Here is an 18,558-nt window from a genome sequence, read left to right as displayed (position 1 = left end):
ATCTTGCAAAATCACAAGCAGGAAGAGACCCACAGAGTTGGTGTCATGTCGTGTATAAATATCATAATGCTGTTTTACCTCAGGCCTCAGAAATGTTTGGGGGATAAAATCCACTCAAACAGGTTCATTTGTTTTGTTTCCTAAAAATATTTTTCCATCAGAAAACAGAAGTGATAGTGGCTTTCTAATCATTGGTATCCTTTCCTTCTTATTCCTTTCGCTCTGTCTTACCTATCAGCTCCAGAAGAGGAAGGAGCGTGAGGAACAGCTTGAGGATGTGATCCAGGCCTATGAGAAGATCCACATGGAGAAGAGCAACCTCCAGAGAGACCTGGACACAATGGTCAGAGACATCCCCTCCCCGATCCCTGCCTCCCTCCATCTTTCCAGACATTCACTCCTCCATCCCTGAATCCTTCCACCCATCAATCCTCCCAGGGCAATTCCCATAGCTGCTCACAACCTCAGTCAGTAGTGGTCATTTTGTGTCTGACAAAAATACCCTGGTACTACAAGCCAGGTCGAATCACAGTGAGGAGAACACAACTAAGATTGCTTCCAAGATACAGTACAAGTCTAAGAGGATATCACAAGTGAAACAGCAACACAGCACAGATCATTGTCATCTTCATGTGTTTGTTTGTCTGTGTTTAATCCTAGACCAGCCTGGTGGAGAAGCACATGGGGCGTATCCTGGATCTGGAGTCAGCTCTGAGGCAGAGAGACACCTCCTTACAAAAGCTCAGCGCACAGCTGCACACCAAGGACATCCAATACCTTCAGCTGCACACCAAGGACATCCAATACCTTCAGCTTCACAGCCCCGAGAATCACAGTGAGTCTGAGCGTTTTCAGTTTGACACATGCCATGTTGATGCTTGCTGGATGGCTACGCTTCTCACTCTTTTTCACTGGCACTTGTATGAAATGTAATGGATGACACCGTTCACAGACTATGTTGTCGCTAGGCTCTTGTAGGATCCAGGAGTGGATTTCAGATTATTAAAGTTTCACATCACTGGAAAAGAAAATATATTGTCAGCTTTACCATCCACAGAAATGGGGAAATTGAAATGGATTAGACCCTGGTTGCTCCAAAGCAATTCCACAAGTTTTTACTTTAAAAGGTAGGCCAAACAAAAAGCAACAAGTGAAAAATTCAACAAACTAATGCACAATGTAAAAACGATGTAATACAAGCATGATGTTTTTTTGTTCATACTCAAAGCACATTTTGTAGTGTTGCCATTAACTTTACAACAACAAGTGGTCCTGAACTAACTTGCAAGGTTAAACAAAATGGCCTCCTTCCGGGGACCAATCTTCTCCAACCAGCCCCGCTTCTTCCTATATGCTAATTAGGCCGTACCATCCACTCCAGCTGAGTGAAGCATGCTGGGTAGCACGTCGCAAACCGGAGAAGGGCAGATGCTATGGAGTCACAGGGCCTGAATTATGAACCTGGAAAACGATACAAAATACTGATGACATGTCTCATTGCTGCCTGTATTATTGCTGAATCATGGGGGTCAGCGGGGTTATGAAGGGTTATGAAGGGTCATGGTTCAGACGGCTGCATGATATGCGTCACTGTCGTTACATGTTGGAATCTGCGGAGGATTTCACTGGCCTCCACCACAAGCTGTGGCCTCTGAGTGAACATTAATGTGTGGGTTTTCTGTAATTATGGAAGTTGTGTGCATGAGAGTGTGGGCAATGCATTATTTTATCTGTGTGTGTATGTGTGTGTTTGAATAAATATGTTATTTCAATGGTCCATCTGTCTGCCTATGTGTATATATATATATATATATATATATATATATATATATATATATATGAGTTATTTTCAGGGCCTATGTGTATATATATATGAGTTATTTTCAGGGCCTATGTGTATGTCTTTGGGTGTGTGTGTGTGTGTGTGTGTGTGTGTGTGTTTGTATGTTTGTTATTTCCAGGGAATATGTGTTTGTATTCTTGTGTGTGTGTGCGCGTGTGTGTATATATGCTTGTTATTCCAAGGGTCTAAGTGTGTGAGTTCATGTTGTGTGAGCTGGTCAACTTGGGGAAATTAGATTAAACCTCCTTCATCCCCTGTCCCTTAACATCAAAGTATAATGATGGATTATTCAAACACCAGTGTAATGAAGCCCCCCTGGATTCATTTTGTGTGTGTGTCTGTCACCCTCACCCCAGTGCTGGACTGTCCTGGACTGACCCTGCAGAGCTCCCGCAGTCTAGACACTCTGTCAGACCTGAAGCTGCAGCGCCTGGAGGCGGAGCTTGAGGGGGCCCGGCACGAGGCCCAGGGGGCATGTCAAAGGGAGGAGGAGGTTAAGGCCGAATGTGAGAGGCTGCGAGAAGAGCTGAGAAAAATCCAAGACAACCACAGAGCCAGGGTCTGTGAACAACACGCACACGTACACTGCCGTTCAAATGTTTGGGGTCACTTCGGACGTTCTGGGTCCGTGGAAGCATACATGAAATTAGTTAGAATAGGAAATGTAGTCATTGATAAGGTTCGAAGTTATGGTTTTTAATTGAAATAATAATTGTGTCCTTCAAACTTGGCTTTCATCAAAGAATAGTCAATTTGCGGCAATTACAGCCTTGCAGACCTTTGGCATTCTGGTTGTCAATTTGTTGAGGTAATCTGAAGAGATTTCAACCCGTGCTTCCTGAAGCTCCTCCCACAAGTTGATTTGACTGGATTGGCACTCCTTACATATCATACGGTCAAGCTCCTCCCACAACATCTCAATAGGGTTGAGATCCAGTGACCGTGCTGGCCACTCCATTATAGACAGAATACCAGCTGACTGCTTCGTCCCCAAAATTATTCTTGCATAGTTTGGAGCTGTGCTTTGGGTCATTGTCCTGTTGTAGGAAGAAATTGGCTCCAATCAAGCGCCGTCCACAGGGTATGGCATGGCTTTGCAAAATGGAGTGATACCCTTCCTTCTTCAAGATTCCTTTTACCCTGTACAAATGGCTCACCTAACCACCACCGAAGCACCCCCCAGATCATCACATTGCCTCCACCATGCTTGACAGATGGTGTCACGCACTCCTCTTTCTATTCCGGTTGGAGCCAGTTTGCGCTGTTCTGTGAAGGGAGCGGTACACAACGCTCTACGAGATTTTCAGTTTCTTGGCAATTTCTTGAATGGATTAGCCTGATGAGGTTGAGAAGAAAGTTCTTTGTTTCGGGTCATTTTGAGCCTGTGATCAAATCCACAATTGCTGATGCTCCAGATACTCAACTAGTCTAAATAATGCCTGTTTTATTGCTTCTTTAATAAATAAATAAACAGTTTTCAGCTGTGCTAACGTAATTGCAAAAGGGTTTTTTAATGATCAATTAGCCTTTTAAAATGATATACTTGGATTAGCAAACATAGCGTGCCATTGGAACACAGGACTGATGGTTGCTTATAATGGGCCTCTGTATGCCTACGTAGAAAATCATCCGTTTCCAACTACAATAGTACTTAACAACACTAACAATGTCTACTCTGTATTTCTGATCAATTTGCTTATGTTTTCAAAAAACAAGGACATTTCTAAACGGTAGTATATCTAACACAATCCAGTACATTCACCTTCCATTCACCAAGGCGTAGTCAGTTCTGTCCAACGCCAGTTCTCGCCCGACTCTTGCAGTCACATTTTGTGCAAGTCCTTTCAAGCATTGCATGCTAATTTACTGTCACACTCTACTTCAACAGGAAATGACTTCGTCGTGTGAACAATGTGATGTGGAGTGGATAAAGAAGGTGGGAGATGAGCAGTAAGTGACCACAATAAACATTATCAGTGTCTCCAAAAGACCTGCAACTGCTTACAGAAAGGGCAAACACACTGAACTACAGGTCACCACCTGTTCTGTATCTGAAAGTCAAGACTCTAGGGGCCACTTTACTGGACAAAGGTTAAACCTAGTCCTAAAATTATTATAATTTTGCGGTATTTTTTTGTCCAGGCTCTGGGTTATCCGGCCCTAGAGGGTGTAAATGCCCATTCGAAGGACAGAAGAAAAAAAAAATCAGCCGAAAGCACTGTGAAATTACCGCAATTCAGAGTCCGCAACTAAAATAGAATATCTTTCACCTGAATTGTTTTTAATTAAGGTTGAGGAACAAATAAATACCTATTATTACATACCATTTTTCAAAACACATATATTATTGCTTGTAATACAATTTATATTTTTTTTGCTGAAGCACAACTGTTTTTTTATTTTTACATTTGAAAACCACCTAGATTCCCCAGACCACAACTTGAAAACAACTGCACTTGGACAAGATTTAGGCTCAAAAAAAAAAAAAAAATATTAGTCATCTGGCCCATTATCATGTTTAACGTTAACAATGTCTGTCACATTAGCATTGATTTGTTTTCTTAGTACATTTCTGCCCACAGCGCACCTCATACTGGACACCAACAGAGCTGGTGGGCCTTGGTGTCCCTCAGCATGGGGCCTTGTAGTGCACTGAGGCAACAGTAGAGGGCAGTGTGAGTAAAGAGGTTTCCTAACCCACTTCTCATTGTTTCTTTAGGGGAAGCAACAGTGACGCCTCCGTATGGGCCCTTTCTCCCCTTGCCCCTTCACCTATCAAAGTCACGCGCGGCTCACGCAGCTAGCCCACCATGCTATTTTAAAACCACACATTCTCAAAGGCTGAGGCCTTCAACAGAACATAAGAAAGTGAAAGTAAAGTGTACGGTAGTGATTGAGGTTGTGTGGGGTAGAGGGCTGGTAGGGGAAGCCTACTGCTTTTCCAGACCTCAGTCACATTCAGTTTCCCTGCCTTAATCACCCACCTACCTGTTATCTCTTATTGTCTTCCTGAATGGCAGCTGACTTCTTGTAAAAGCTCTCTTTTATATAAACGTTGTCACAAACTGGCCACGTGTGGCGCATGTTTTGGAGTGCAACTGTTTGACCCTAACGGACGGTTACAACTTGATTTACAGAGTGGAAAAATACAGATTGTTATATGTGTTATTTCCTAAATGATTATACATTTAATATGAACTATTTTGGTCTTTTTGCTTCAGTAAGTTCTACAATGTGGAAATCACCATCTAATACGGTAGTTTTGTGCTGGTCTCATCTGAGTGCTAAGGGGTCTCATCCGAGAGCTAATGCGTCTCATCCGAGAGCTCAGGAGTCTATGAGGCCTCATCCTCTCGGTTCTGAAGCTTCACGTGACGACATTTATCACTGACTAATAGAACTTTAGCTGAGAAATTATGTGTTGTTTCTACATGTTACGTTTCGGATTGACGTTTCTTACGGTTGATTGACAGCAGAACTGAATAGGCGGAGGGTGGACAAGACGTAACAGCATGCAGCCAAAAGGTCTTTTCAGACATAGAATCTTCAAGTCTCCAGACTTTACTTTCTAATGTGTTCAGAGGTCAGATCTAGCTTATTCAGCCAGCCCACTCACACTTCCTCTCCCACACACACACACACACACACACACCAGTGTAAAGATGGGCTGTTATGAGTCTCCTCTCTCTATACACAATCACCTCCCACACACATACACACATAGACTGTCTTTACCCCTCTCTCTTTGTCTATCTCCCCCTCTCGATTGCTCTCTTTCTCTCAAATTAAATCTCCTAGCAGCTTTTCCAAAACATGGCGAGGTGCTGTGTATTGACGTTTTTTATGAAGAAACAGAGGGGTTCACACATAAAACGTCACACATGGTGCTTTGATTTTGATGCTTTCAAGGCCATTTACTTTTCAAAGATTGTCAAATGGCACAGGTAAGTGGAGAATTGTCCGAGAGGAAGTTTGAAAATGCATATGTCAAAATGGTCAATAAATATGTCTTACTCAGACACTCCCATTGGACTGTAAAGAATAATGGAGAAAAATAATTTAGCCTCATAGGCCCGAATGAGTTGGATAGAGACTGTTCAAAGAGAATATCCTCATAGACCTGAGAGAGTTTGATAGAGACCGCTCAAAGAGAATATCCTCATAAACCAGAAAGAGCTGGATGGAGACAGTTGAAAGACAATGTTCTTCATTGACCTGAAAGAGTTTGACAGAGACCGTTCAAAGAGAATATCCTCATAAACCACAAAGAGTTGTATGGAGACCGTTAAAAATGTCCCCGGTGGCTTCCGTGGTTCCTGTAAGGTCTGACGATTTCTTATATTTATATTTGTTCTGAAGCTGCTTGTGGGGTAATGAAGGGGTATTCAGTAGCCCACTCTGTCTGTCTGAGTCATACATGCATGTTGAGGAGGACTATGTAGGCCCATCTAAAGGTCTGAGTCTACCAGCCAACCGGTGGAACTTGTGTCTCGTCTGTGGTCAAAATGAAAGCATTTCTTGAGAGGGAGATAAAAATAGCAAAGAATAGGAAATTATCTGAAATGTTTTTCGATTAACATGGAGTTCTTCGCTCGCTGTGATTGAGCTCATTCTCTTGAATAGGACTTAACGTTGGTGAAAACAAATCAAGGTTATTACACGGGGTTATTACATCAGATGATATACAATAACCACTCGCAATGACTGTTTTCTGTTATCTGATGCTTTACTGTTCACTGGTCAAAAAACCTCCAGGCAAAATGTCATCCCCATTTTAATTGTCCTGATTCACTCTCTTTTTTCCCCCAACACAATCACACAATATGACAAAATTATGTTATCTGGTGGTTTGCATAGAGTTCTAATAAAGTGTAGCTGAAGTCACTGTCATTTCCTCGAAGATTCACATTTTCCATTGCAAGCACCTCGCTCAATAGGATGTGCGTCCTTTACCAGTCATTTTACGATCCTTATCTGACGCCGTCATCCATATGTGGAATGACAGTGTTGAAGTTCAGCTCAATTAAAAGGGGCAAAATCAGTTCATGAGCTCAATGAGCATTAGCCAAACAGATTTTGGTCTGGATAGTACACATACAAATTGCAGGCATATGTCGTCCACAACCACCTATTTTTCTCCAATGTTTTCATGCTGTGCGCCGCACTGCTTTGTCTACATGGCAAAACAAATGTCTTGATTGTGGTGTACAGGTTTTGAGTGAGGAACAGTGGGGTTACATTTAAGAGACCACTGCCAATTGAACGCTTCTGTTCCTCACTCAAAACTTTCCTTTTTGACTTTTTTGGAAAGGAAAGAAAAACGTGCTGTGGTCTCTTTATCTTTTCCGGAGCTGTATAGGCAGCTGGAAATCGAGATGCTCAGTCAGTTTTTACATCTGACTGCTATTCAGTGGTGGGATTCAAAACATAGTATTTATGTTGCACAGTAATATCAACAATGTAATATCAACAATGTGTTTGGTTGGTAAAGATGTCAAGTGTAAATAGCCATACAAATCTGATAAACATCAAGTGTTTATAACCAAAGACTGATAGACATGGTGTTAGTACCATAGATATCTGATAGACATGGTGTTAGTAACCATATATATCGGATAGACATGGTGTTAGTAACCATATATATCTGATAGACATGGTGTTAGTAACCATATATATCGGATAGACATGGTGTTAGTAACCATATATATCTGATAGACATGGTGTTAGTAACCATAGATTTCTGATAGACATGGTGTTAGTAACCATATATTTCTGATAGACATGGTGTTAGTAACCATAGATTTCTGATAGACATGGTGTTAGTAACCATAGATTTCTGATAGACATGGTGTTAGTAACCATAGATATCTGATAGACATGGTGTTAGTAACTATAGATATCTGATTGACGTCAAGTGTTTGTAACCTTAGATATCTGATAGACGTTAGGTGTTAGTAACCATAGATATCTGATAGACGTTAGGTGTTAGTAACCATAGACATCTGATAGACTTCAAGTATTAGTCACCATAGATATCTGATAGACATGGTGTTAGTAACCATAGATATCTGATAGACATGGTGTTAGTAACCATAGATATCTGATAGACGTCAAATGTTAGTAACCATAGATATCTGATAGACATTGTGTTAGTAACCATAGATATCTGATAGACATTGTGTTAGTAACCATAGATATCTGATAGACGTCAAATGTTAGTAACCACGGATATCTGATAGACATGGTGTTAGTAACCATAGATATCTGTTAGACATGGTGTTAGTAACCACGGATATCTGATAGACATGGTGTTAGTAACCATAGATATCTGATAGACATGGTGTTAGTAACCACGGATATCTGATAGACATGGTGTTAGTAACCATAGATATCTGATAGACATTGTGTTAGTAATAGACAGAACTGACTAACGTAACAACACACAATAATGTGCAGTATTTGTAGCAATGTTGTAACATACATTTATTAAATGATTAATTGACTGTTCTGATTTCTGTAGGGTGAATTTGGCACTGGCATACACAGAGCTAACAGAAGAGTTAGGACGACTTCAGGCACTGAGCTCTAAGCAAAAAGAGATCCTAAGGAAGGCTTCTCAGGAGCAGCACAGCCCAGGTCAGTAAAATCGCCATAGAATGAAAGTGTATGAACCACTTATAACAAAATAAAACAGGTCAGTAACATCCCTAGAATATTAAAGTGTATGAACCTCATTTAACCGAATACCCCAGGTTAGTAACATCCCTAAATATTTATAGTGTATGACCCACGTTTAAAAGAATACCCCAGGTTAGTAACAACCCTAGATAATGAGAGTGTATGGCCTACATTTAACAGAATAGCCCAGGTTACTAGCATTTTTGGCAAGCTCTTCAAAAAACACTTTTCTCAAAGTATTCTCACCTTGTCTTAAAGTGATCCTGTCTCAGACATATAACCACCAATCACAATCCCAGTGAAAATTTGGTTTTTCAGTTTCTGTGGGATGGATGGACTGCACTGTCTGTTTTGATAGCATAGAGTTGGTTATCACTCTTATTATGTCTTCTAAACCAATGCTTGCAAGGTTGGATTCTTTAGATGGATGGAGATTTCAGATGGGATGATCAGAGGGGTTCATTAACAAACTAAACATCCTAAATATATTGTATATTAAAAATAATTTTAAAAATGATTATACAATCTGACTATGAGGTCACAAAGTACACTAGGACTAGGACATTATGTTGTTGCAAAGAGTTCCGTCCACCAGAAACATTCACAACACCTTTCTTTTCCTATCTCATACCAATATACAGTTTTTCGCAAACCCAAGCTAAAAAAGGTGTTGCTTTCTAACGTATTCTCACATATCCACTGTATTGTTTTGCATTTTGTTGAAATACTCAGGTGGGAATATGAATAAGCAATATACACACATCTTGAGGTCAGCATTGTCACACCATGAGATAAGAATAAGACATGCATCAGGTTATACCCTCATTTTCAGCTCATAGTCTAGTCCTTCCCTCTGTTCTGTCTCTGAACTAGGATATATTATTTATATTTACACTTGTTAGACATACAGTGGATATAAAAAGTCTACACACCCCTGTTAAAATACCAGGTTCTTGTGATGTAAAAGAATGAGTCAAAGATAAATAATGTCAGAACTTTTTCCACCTTTAATGTAACCTATAACGTGAACAATTCAATTGAAAACAAACTGAAATCTTTCAGAAAAAAAAAAACAACTAACAATAACCTGGTTGCATAAGTGTGCACACCCTTAAACTAAAACTTTGTTGAAGCACCTTTTGATTTTATTGCAGCACTCAGTCTTTTAGGGTAGGAGCCTATTAGCATGGTACATCTTGACGTTGCAATATTTGCCCACTCATCTTTGAAAATGCGCTGCAAATCCATCAGATTGCGAGGACATCTCCTGTGCACAGCCCCCTTCAGATCACCCCACAGATGTTCAATTGGATTCAGGTCTGGCCTCTGGCTGGGTCATTCCAAAACGTTAATCTTCTTCTGGTGAAGCCATGCTTTTGTGGATTTGGATGTGTGCTTTGGGTCGTTGTCGTGCTGAAAGGTGAAATTCATCTTCAGCATTCTAACGGATTCCTGAAGGTTCTGTGCCAAAATTGTATTGGAACTGGTATTTGGAACTGTTCATAATTTCTTCCACCCTGACTAAGGCCCCGGTTCCAGCTGAAGCCCAAAAGCATGATGCTGCCACCACCATGCTTCCCTGTGGGTATGGTGTTCTTTGGGCGATGTGCAGTGTTGTTTTTGCACCAAACATACCTTTGAAAAAGTTCAACCTTGCTTTCATCAGACCATAACACATTTTCCCATGTGCTTTTGGGGGACTTTATGTTTGTTTTTGCATACTTCAGCCGGGCTTGGATGTTTTTCTTTGTAAGAAAAGTCTTCCGTCTTGCCACCCTACCCCATAGCCCATTCATATGAAGAATACGGGAGATTGTTGTCACACTCCAGCAGTTCCTTTATTGTTGGTGTAGGCCTCTTGGAAGCCTCCCTGACCAGCTTTCTCCTCATCTTTTCATAAATGTTTGGAGGGACGTCCAGTTCTTGGTTATGTCTCTGTTGTGCCATATTTTCTCCACTTGATAATGACTGTCTTCACTGTGTTCCATATTATATCTAATGCTGGAAATTATTTTGTACCCTTCTCCTGACTGATATCTTTTAACAGTGGGATCCTTCTGATGCTTTGGAAACTCTGAACTTTATTTGTGATTAATCAGTCACTTTAAATGATGGCAGGTGTGTAATGACTTTGATTTAACATGAGTTTGAATGTGATTGGTTAATTCTGAACATAGCCACATCCCCAGTTGTAAGAGGGTGTGCACATTTATGCAACCAGATTATTGTATTTATTTATTTTTCATTTTTCCCCCTCGAAGATTTCAGTTTGTTTTTCAATTGAATTGTTCACATTATAGGTCACATTAAGAGTGGAAAAAGTTCTGACATGATTTATCTTTGTCTCATTCTTTTACATCACACAAACCTGGCATTTTAACAAGGGTGTGTATACTTTTTATATCCACATTACATATACAATAGTATGTGCACTGATGTATGTTCTCTCTGTTTTCTATCTATTTTAAGTCTTTGTGAAGATTTTCAGAGCACAACAACCATCAATTTCAATAACACTTCACACTACACAACTACACACGCAGAAAAAACTAACTGTCTGAAACTGATTCATCACTGCATAAGTCTATATTTCAGCTAAACGCCTGATAGCCATCTCATGATTACAGGAAGCACATCATATTGTACACAGAAATGAGTATACATCCTCTATGATTGGGCTTAAGTGAATGGAAAATACGATTCAAATTCAAATAAAATGTATTTCTTTTTTAAATGTACACTCTTTGGGCAAAAATGTGTGGACACCCCTACTAATTATTGAGTTCAGATGTTTCAGCCACACCCATTGCTAACAGGTTCATAAAATCCAGCACATAGTCATGAAATCTACTGAAGAGCTCAGTGACTTTTAATGTGGCACTGACATAGGATGCCACTTTTGCCACAAGTCAGTTTGTGAAATTTCCGCCCTACTAGATCTGCCCCGGTCAAATGTAAGTGCTATAATTGTGAAGTAGAAGTGTCTAGGAGCAACAACAGCCCAGCCACGAGGAGCAAACTCACATAGCGGGGCCGCCTAGTGTGGGTGCATGACTCACCACAGAGCTCCAAACTGCCTGGGATAGGATGTCCAACAAGCTCATATAGGTGTGCTGGTCGGTTGTCCACATACTTTTGGCCATATAGTGTATATGTGAATATACACTCACCTAAAGGATTATTAGGAACACCTGTTCAATTTCTCAATTAATGCAATTATCTAATCAACCAATCACATGTCAGTTGCTTCAATGCATTTAGGGGTGTGGTCCTGGTCAAGACAATCTCCTGAACTCCAAACTGAATGTCAGAATGGGAACGAAAGGTGATTTAAGCCATTTTGAGCGTGGCATGGTTGTTGGTGCCAGATCTGCTCAGTTACTGGGATTTTCACGCACAACCATTTCTAGGGTTTACAAAGAATGGTGTGAAAAGGGAAAAACATCCAGTATGCGACAGTCCTGCGGGCAAAAATGCCTTGTTGATGCTAGAGGTCAGAGGAGAATGGGCCGACTGATTCAAGCTGATAGAAGAGCATCTTTGACTGAAATAACCACTCATTACAACCGAGGTATGCAGCAAAGCATTTGTGAAACCACAACACGCACAACCTTGAGGCGGATGGGCTACAACAGCAGAAGACCCCACCGGGTACCACTCATCTCCACTACAAATAGGAAAAAGAGGCTACATTTGCACGAGCTCACCAAAATTGGACAGTTGAAGACTGGACGAATGTTGCCTGGTCTGATGAGTCTCGATTTCTGTTGAGACATTCAGATGGTAGAGTCAGGATTTGGCGTAAACAGATTGAGAACATGGATTCATCATGCCTTGTTACCACTGTGCAGGCTGGTGGTGGTGGTGTAATGGTGTGGGGGATGTTTTCTTGGCACACTTTAGGCCCCTTAGTGCCAATTGGGCATTGTTTAAATGCCACGGCCTACCTGAGCATTGTTTCTGACCATGTCCATCCCTTTATGACCACCATGTACCCATCCTCTGATGGCTACTTCCAGCAGGATAATGCACCATGTCACAAAGCTCGAATCATTTCAAATTGGTTTTCTTGAACATGACAATGAGTTCACTGTACTGAAATGGCCCCCACAGTCACCAGATCTCAACCCAATAGAGAATCTTTGGGATGTGGTGGAACGGGAGCTTCGTGCACTGGATGTGTATCCCACAAATCTCCATCAACTGCACGATGCTATCCTATCAATATGGGCCAACATTTCTAAAGAATGCTTTCAGCACCTTGTTGACTCAATGCCAGTTCTGAAGGCAGTTCTGAAGGCGAAAAGGGGTCAAACACAGTATTAGTATGGTGTTCCTAATAATCCTTTAGGTGAGTGTATATATATGAATATGTATGTATTCATTTATTTTGGTAAAGTTCATGGGTCCCTTCATATGTGTCTGAATTATTGATGTTATCAAACCACGAAAATATTGTCAAGTCTAGTGATAATGCTGCAGGTTTAGTCCTCTCCTCACCAGACACCAGGGATTATTTCCACACCCACACCCTAAAACTGGGTTAAACCACTGCAATCTTGACTTTGGTCCTGTTTTCGAGATGCTACACAATTGATCTTCCACAGATGGTTACGAGTGGTTTTGACCTGTGTCGTGCTGCTGTCTGACTCCTGTTCCTCTCACGTCTCCTTAGTCCAACGCCACTCCCACCCGCCGTCTCCCATCCATCACCAGCGCCACTCGCCCGTCCCCCAGCGCCACTCGCCCGTCCCGCTCCAGCAGCACTCCCCGGTCCCCCAGCGCCGCTCCCCTGTCCCTCCCCAGCAGCCGTCCCCCATCGCCCAGCGCCGCTCCCCGGTGCTCCAGCCGCAGCGCCTCTCCCCAGACGTGCACCGGCGCTCGCCCCTGCTAGATGTCAACAGTGGACCCGCCTCCTACTCCTGCCGGCCGGCCAGCCAGCACTTGAGGGCCAGCTTCCAGGGCCGCCGCAGCTACTCCGAGGTCACTGACCCTTCGGCCTACCAGCGGCCGCCGCGCCTCAACCTGGACTCTGTGTCCACCCTGCCCAAGCCTCGGCCCTACGGGGATCCCGGCTACCCCAAGCAGCACCAGCAGCATCTGCACGGAGGCGCCCAGCCTGGTGGGTCCCCACACGGGGGAAGCCAGCTCCGAGGTTCGCAGTCCGGGCTACAAAGGGCAGGGAGTGAGGCGGGCCTCTACGAAATCTCCCGTCACTCCCGGGAGCTGCCCGTCCCCCTGTCCGACGTCTCGCCCAGGTCTCACCTGCACTTTGATCCAGCACCACCACCGCCACCCACCACCCAGCCGCCGCAGTCCTCTGAAGACGAGGAGGAGTGGACCTGCCCACACCCCATAAGCCCCCCGCGGACCCTGGGTATCCCCAACAACATGTCGCCGCATGGGGTGATGAGGGGACCGGCGTCCTGCTCTGCGTTCCCCATCCCGTCCAGACCCAACACCTTGGCCTGCCACCCAGCGGGATACCTGCATGCAGAGCATGCCCAGTCATGGCCCTCCATCAATGTGAGTCACATGCACACTCTGTCCAGATTGCTGTATAATATAATTATTATATCACAATATTACTGGTGAAATGGGATTTTGCCTCTGGCAAAGTCTCTCTCTCTCTCTCTCTGACAAGAAATGGCCCTTGAGTTTTCAACATCTTCCTGCGCTCATGCTATATTCATGGGAAATGTTCTGTATAACATTTGTTCTGATTCACCACTGGCTGTGTTCTATATGAAATTACTGTAATAGGTCAGGTTATTATCAAGGATATTTGCCATAGACCCACCCTGCTTGTTGACCTGATTGATGTGGTGGTGGGTGTGTGTTTTTGGTTACAGTTGTGGATGGAGACGGAAGATAGTGACATGAGGAGCTGCCCTCTGTGCCAGCTGATCTTTCCCATCGGTTACCCTGACGATGCCCTTATCAAGCACATCGACTCACACCTGGAGAATAGCAAAATCTGATTTCAACAGCAACCCTTCACCCTCTTTTGCGTTGCAAAAATTTTGTACTTGTGAAGTTACTTTAGGTTTTGTTTAAAAGTTGGGTGCTGAGTCTGCTTTTGTTTTGTCAAGACTCAAGAGGGCTTATTGAGTTCCTTCCAGCTCACGTTTGGGAAAATAAATTAAGTTCAAAGAATGACTACGATGGCTTTGAGGTTCAAGACAGACAATATCATGGGGGTTCCAGGAGACATGCAGTGTTTTTTTTAATCTGTCATTTTACCCGTAATACTTACTGTAAAGCCGGCTGCTTCATCTGCCTCTCTACCCATGTACCGTACAGTAAAAGACAGTGGGGCATGGAATTGTTGAAATGCTTATGAATGGATAGTTCCTGTCTGTATGTTCTTCGGGCTTGGCAGTGTTGTGACTGTAACTAATTGATTGTGGGCATCTATGAATTTGTCCTGCAGGGCGGGGCATGTTGTGGGCATTGAGTGACAGAAAAGCATTAACACATTAAGCTTGCGATCGGAAATCCATATGAAACTTTAAAGTGAATGAGAGCACTTTCAAGTGAAAATAAAAGTGAAACTTAGCAACATTGAATGTTTTAAAATCTGTTCATTTTTACAGCAAGATAAAATATGACTACACATACTGTATAATAATTTTCCTGTGATCATATTTTCATTGAAAATTTGAAAATGTTTGGACAAATAATATACCCCTTCCATAAACAGATCACAAATTGACCAAACCTGCCAATTTTGTTTTCAATCTGAAAGGGGTGGGAAGACATGAAAAATGCAAAGACAGTGGAACAGACGCTGACAGACGTTCGCCAGAGAAGCTAATGACATTATTGACATAAGTTAGTTAAAGGTTAGCTAACTAACTCTACCTTTTCTGTCACAAATGGCTTGCTTTGCTTGTTTCTTATAGTTGTAAACATACTGCCCCAAATAAAGAGCAACTGAAATGTTATGTTAGCTAGCTTGTTAGCTAGCTTAACTGACGTTACAGTAGCTAGCAAGCTAAGGTGTTGAAAACTTTATCTGTAAGGCAAATGGTTTAACTTCAATCCTTTAAAATTCTAAGAACAGGAGTGCTTTGATGATCCTTTGGAATGAAAGGATTAAACCCATATATATCTCCCAGCATGCTCTATTGCGGCGTGACTTTCACAATTGTTTGCTCTAATGTCTGTGTTATGCATGTACATTAGGTTATTTCATTACTTTTGTTCCACAACAAAATATGAATTACAATTTTCTAAACAAATGCAGTTTTTATAACTGATCATGGGCATAACATGACCCACACAGGATAAGATGGATGTGTTTTTAATGGGAAGAAAACATTTAGAAAATGAGGTAGAAATTTGCTTCCTAATTTTCAATCAGACATTTTAATAAGAATGTTCACAATGCAAACATGTTAAAATATACCCATCTATGCATTTAGCTGGTTGTCAAGTTTGGTTCAAATTATTTTCTAAATTAATGTACAACCATTTAAAGCAGTTCAAGATTGGGGCATCTTCTAATAATAATTTATATTATCCTGGCTGCCAATTTACAATAATGCAAAGTCAAAATACTATCCTACTATTTTATCTATTTCATAGCCTTCTGCAGCAATGTTCTTGCCTGCTTATATTCAATTCATTTAAGAATCAACATGAATAATCCAGTATGTGGTTAATGAACATTTGATACGCAGTATTCTTCAGTTGAAGTTATAATGTTCAAAAGAAAGAAGGATTTGCAAGATCAGATGTAATACTGTATGGCTCTGGTTACTATATAATATACATATTTTATAAATAAATAAATAATAATGTAAATTCCCAAAGGATATCACTTTGTGAACTCTGTTCAAACATGTAACCCCTGGTAATAGCCAACAGTGCCCTCAGGAATTATTGCCCCCACTGTAAAGATGAGCAAAAAGGGCTATGAAAGAAAAGTGAATTAACTTGTTCAAAATATCAGAGAAATCTTAAAACAAAGCTCTTAATCAAGAAATAAGTATTTTTCTCAAAAACCTGTAAAACGATTAATGGTACCTATAAAAATGCTTTAAAACCAAATATAAAAGAAGTATCTGTGACACTTATGTTGAAATGCTGTATGCATCAATCAACACAGCAAACACAGCAAACAGAACAAACATTAAATTAGTCAAGGGCTGTAAAAACATAGCTACCCACCTGAAACAAAACTTCTCCACTTTTAAGATGTGATGACCCTGCCTGGAAAGACCTAAAGAGTATTTTTAACTTTATTAAAAAAAGTATATACCGGTCACAGTTGGATAATTTTAGTAGTTGGTTGAATCTTGTGGCCACCAAGTCTCCAAAAGGACAATTAGTCATTACCTCCATGCTAGCTTCTTACGGCAAAGTAGGGCTGATGCAAAAGCATACCATCATAGCACTATCAATTCTGTTTTTTAGTTTCTACAGGCCATGAATAGCAAAAACAAGGAAAGCAATGACAGCGACCTTCTCTGGTTTTACTTTTGCAAAATTTGCTTTTCTTAGCAACTACTCACTACAGCAAAGTAGGGCTGTCCCTGCTCTACGCTCATCTTTAAGTTCAAACGGTTGGCAAAATTTCAAACAACACAGGAATAATGCTCATTATAGGGCTAAATAATCTAATTAGCACAAACAAATCCTGAAGTTATTTGGTTGCATTTGTTTTGAATCAACAATGCTTAATATATTTAATGACCGAATGATTTAAGGAATTAAATTGCAAGAGGACAGAAAACAACCAGAACCACACAAATTATGGAAAAATGTTTTTTGTTTCGGGAAATAAATGATGGCCTAAGGAATTGTAGTGTTTGTACTCTGTAAACTCGTGATGGACGTTGTATAAAAGCCTCAAAATGTGTCTGCTGACAACTCCCGAAATTTGCTCAGTGGCAAAAATACATGCCTGTAGCACTGACTGATGTGTTTTCTAAAGCATTGTGTAGCTCCTGTCGCAGTCTTCTACTTAAACATAATTGGACACAACACTTAGCCTTACCATGCCTTTAACACAGGGGAGCTTCTTGAAATGTAACATCCATTAGGAATCTTAGCATTACTCCATTTTAGAAATTCAGTATTTCACAGACCAAGATTTGGCAACTCCATGGAATTTAGAACACTTGCCAGAAATAGCCTCTACTCTTATCACTAAATAAACTTCAATGCCTGGAGTTTGCTAAAAGTAATTGGAACTTTGATTGGAACTGGGTTCTATGATCAGATAACATACAACAAATATTTTTTGGGCCACAAACACCAGAGGTGTGTTTGGCATTAGAAGAGGGATGGTAATGCAGAAAAAAACCCTGCTCCCCACTATAAAGTATGGAGGTGTATATGTGATGTTGTGGGACTGTTTTGCTTGCGAAGAGCCTGGGAACCTGGTATGCCCAGCTACCACTAGGCTACATACTCCCACCCCACACAAAAGGAAAAGAAAAAAAACTATATGTAAGGCACTCTAAGTTGGTACTAAATGTATACAATCATCACTATAAGTCACTCTGAATAAGTTTCAAATGACTTACATTTGAATTAAAATGTTCATAGGTTGAAAGATTCTGGATTTTAGGTTTATTTCCCTTCCCTTACAGCATACAGTTGTGCTCAAAAGTTTGCGTACCCTTGGAGAATTGGTAATATATGTACCAATAAAAAAAAAAAAAACATTAGTGAGCAGGCAAAGCACAGCTTTTATTTCTTATGGGATTCACATTCACATAGGTCATAACAGAATGGCACAATTATAAAACAAAACATGGCAACAAAGATTTTTTTTTACTGACCCCTGTTCAAAAGTCTGCATACCCTTAGTTCTTAATACTGTGTATTGGCCCCTTTAGCATCAATGACAGCGTGCAGTCTTTTGTAAGGCCCCGAATTCTTGTAGGTGGTATAGCCGCCCATTCTTCATGCAAAGTCTTTGGTCGTATTGCATGAACAGCACATTTGAGATCTCCCCAGAGTAGCTGGATGATATTAATGTCAGGAGACTGTGATGGCCACTCCAGAACCTTCAGCTTTTTCTG

The 18,558-nt window shown here is 41.2% G+C and overlaps 1 protein-coding gene across 3 annotated transcripts in view; it reads left to right on the top strand.

Moving 5' to 3' along the window:
• Positions 1 to 18,194, top strand: part of tbkbp1 (TBK1 binding protein 1) — a 47,752-nt gene extending 29,558 nt beyond the window's left edge. For all 3 annotated transcript variants that reach the window (XM_020046940.2, XM_020046939.2, XM_010866263.3), the window contains 7 exons: positions 239 to 343; positions 661 to 835; positions 2,200 to 2,402; positions 3,732 to 3,793; positions 8,364 to 8,479; positions 13,197 to 14,047; positions 14,374 to 18,194. In XM_020046940.2, the coding sequence (XP_019902499.2) occupies positions 239 to 343; positions 661 to 835; positions 2,200 to 2,402; positions 3,732 to 3,793; positions 8,364 to 8,479; positions 13,197 to 14,047; positions 14,374 to 14,502 (1,641 nt within the window). In that variant the 3' untranslated portion in view covers positions 14,503 to 18,194. The remainder of the gene's footprint in view (positions 1 to 238; positions 344 to 660; positions 836 to 2,199; positions 2,403 to 3,731; positions 3,794 to 8,363; positions 8,480 to 13,196; positions 14,048 to 14,373) is intronic.
• Positions 18,195 to 18,558: the final 364 nt, after the last annotated feature.

This window comes from Esox lucius, chromosome 5 (genome assembly GCF_011004845.1).
Source record: "Esox lucius isolate fEsoLuc1 chromosome 5, fEsoLuc1.pri, whole genome shotgun sequence".
NCBI lineage: Eukaryota > Metazoa > Chordata > Actinopteri > Esociformes > Esocidae > Esox > Esox lucius.
The sequence above is the reverse complement of the archived record's forward strand: the minus strand, read 5'-3'. Positions and strand labels throughout refer to the sequence as shown.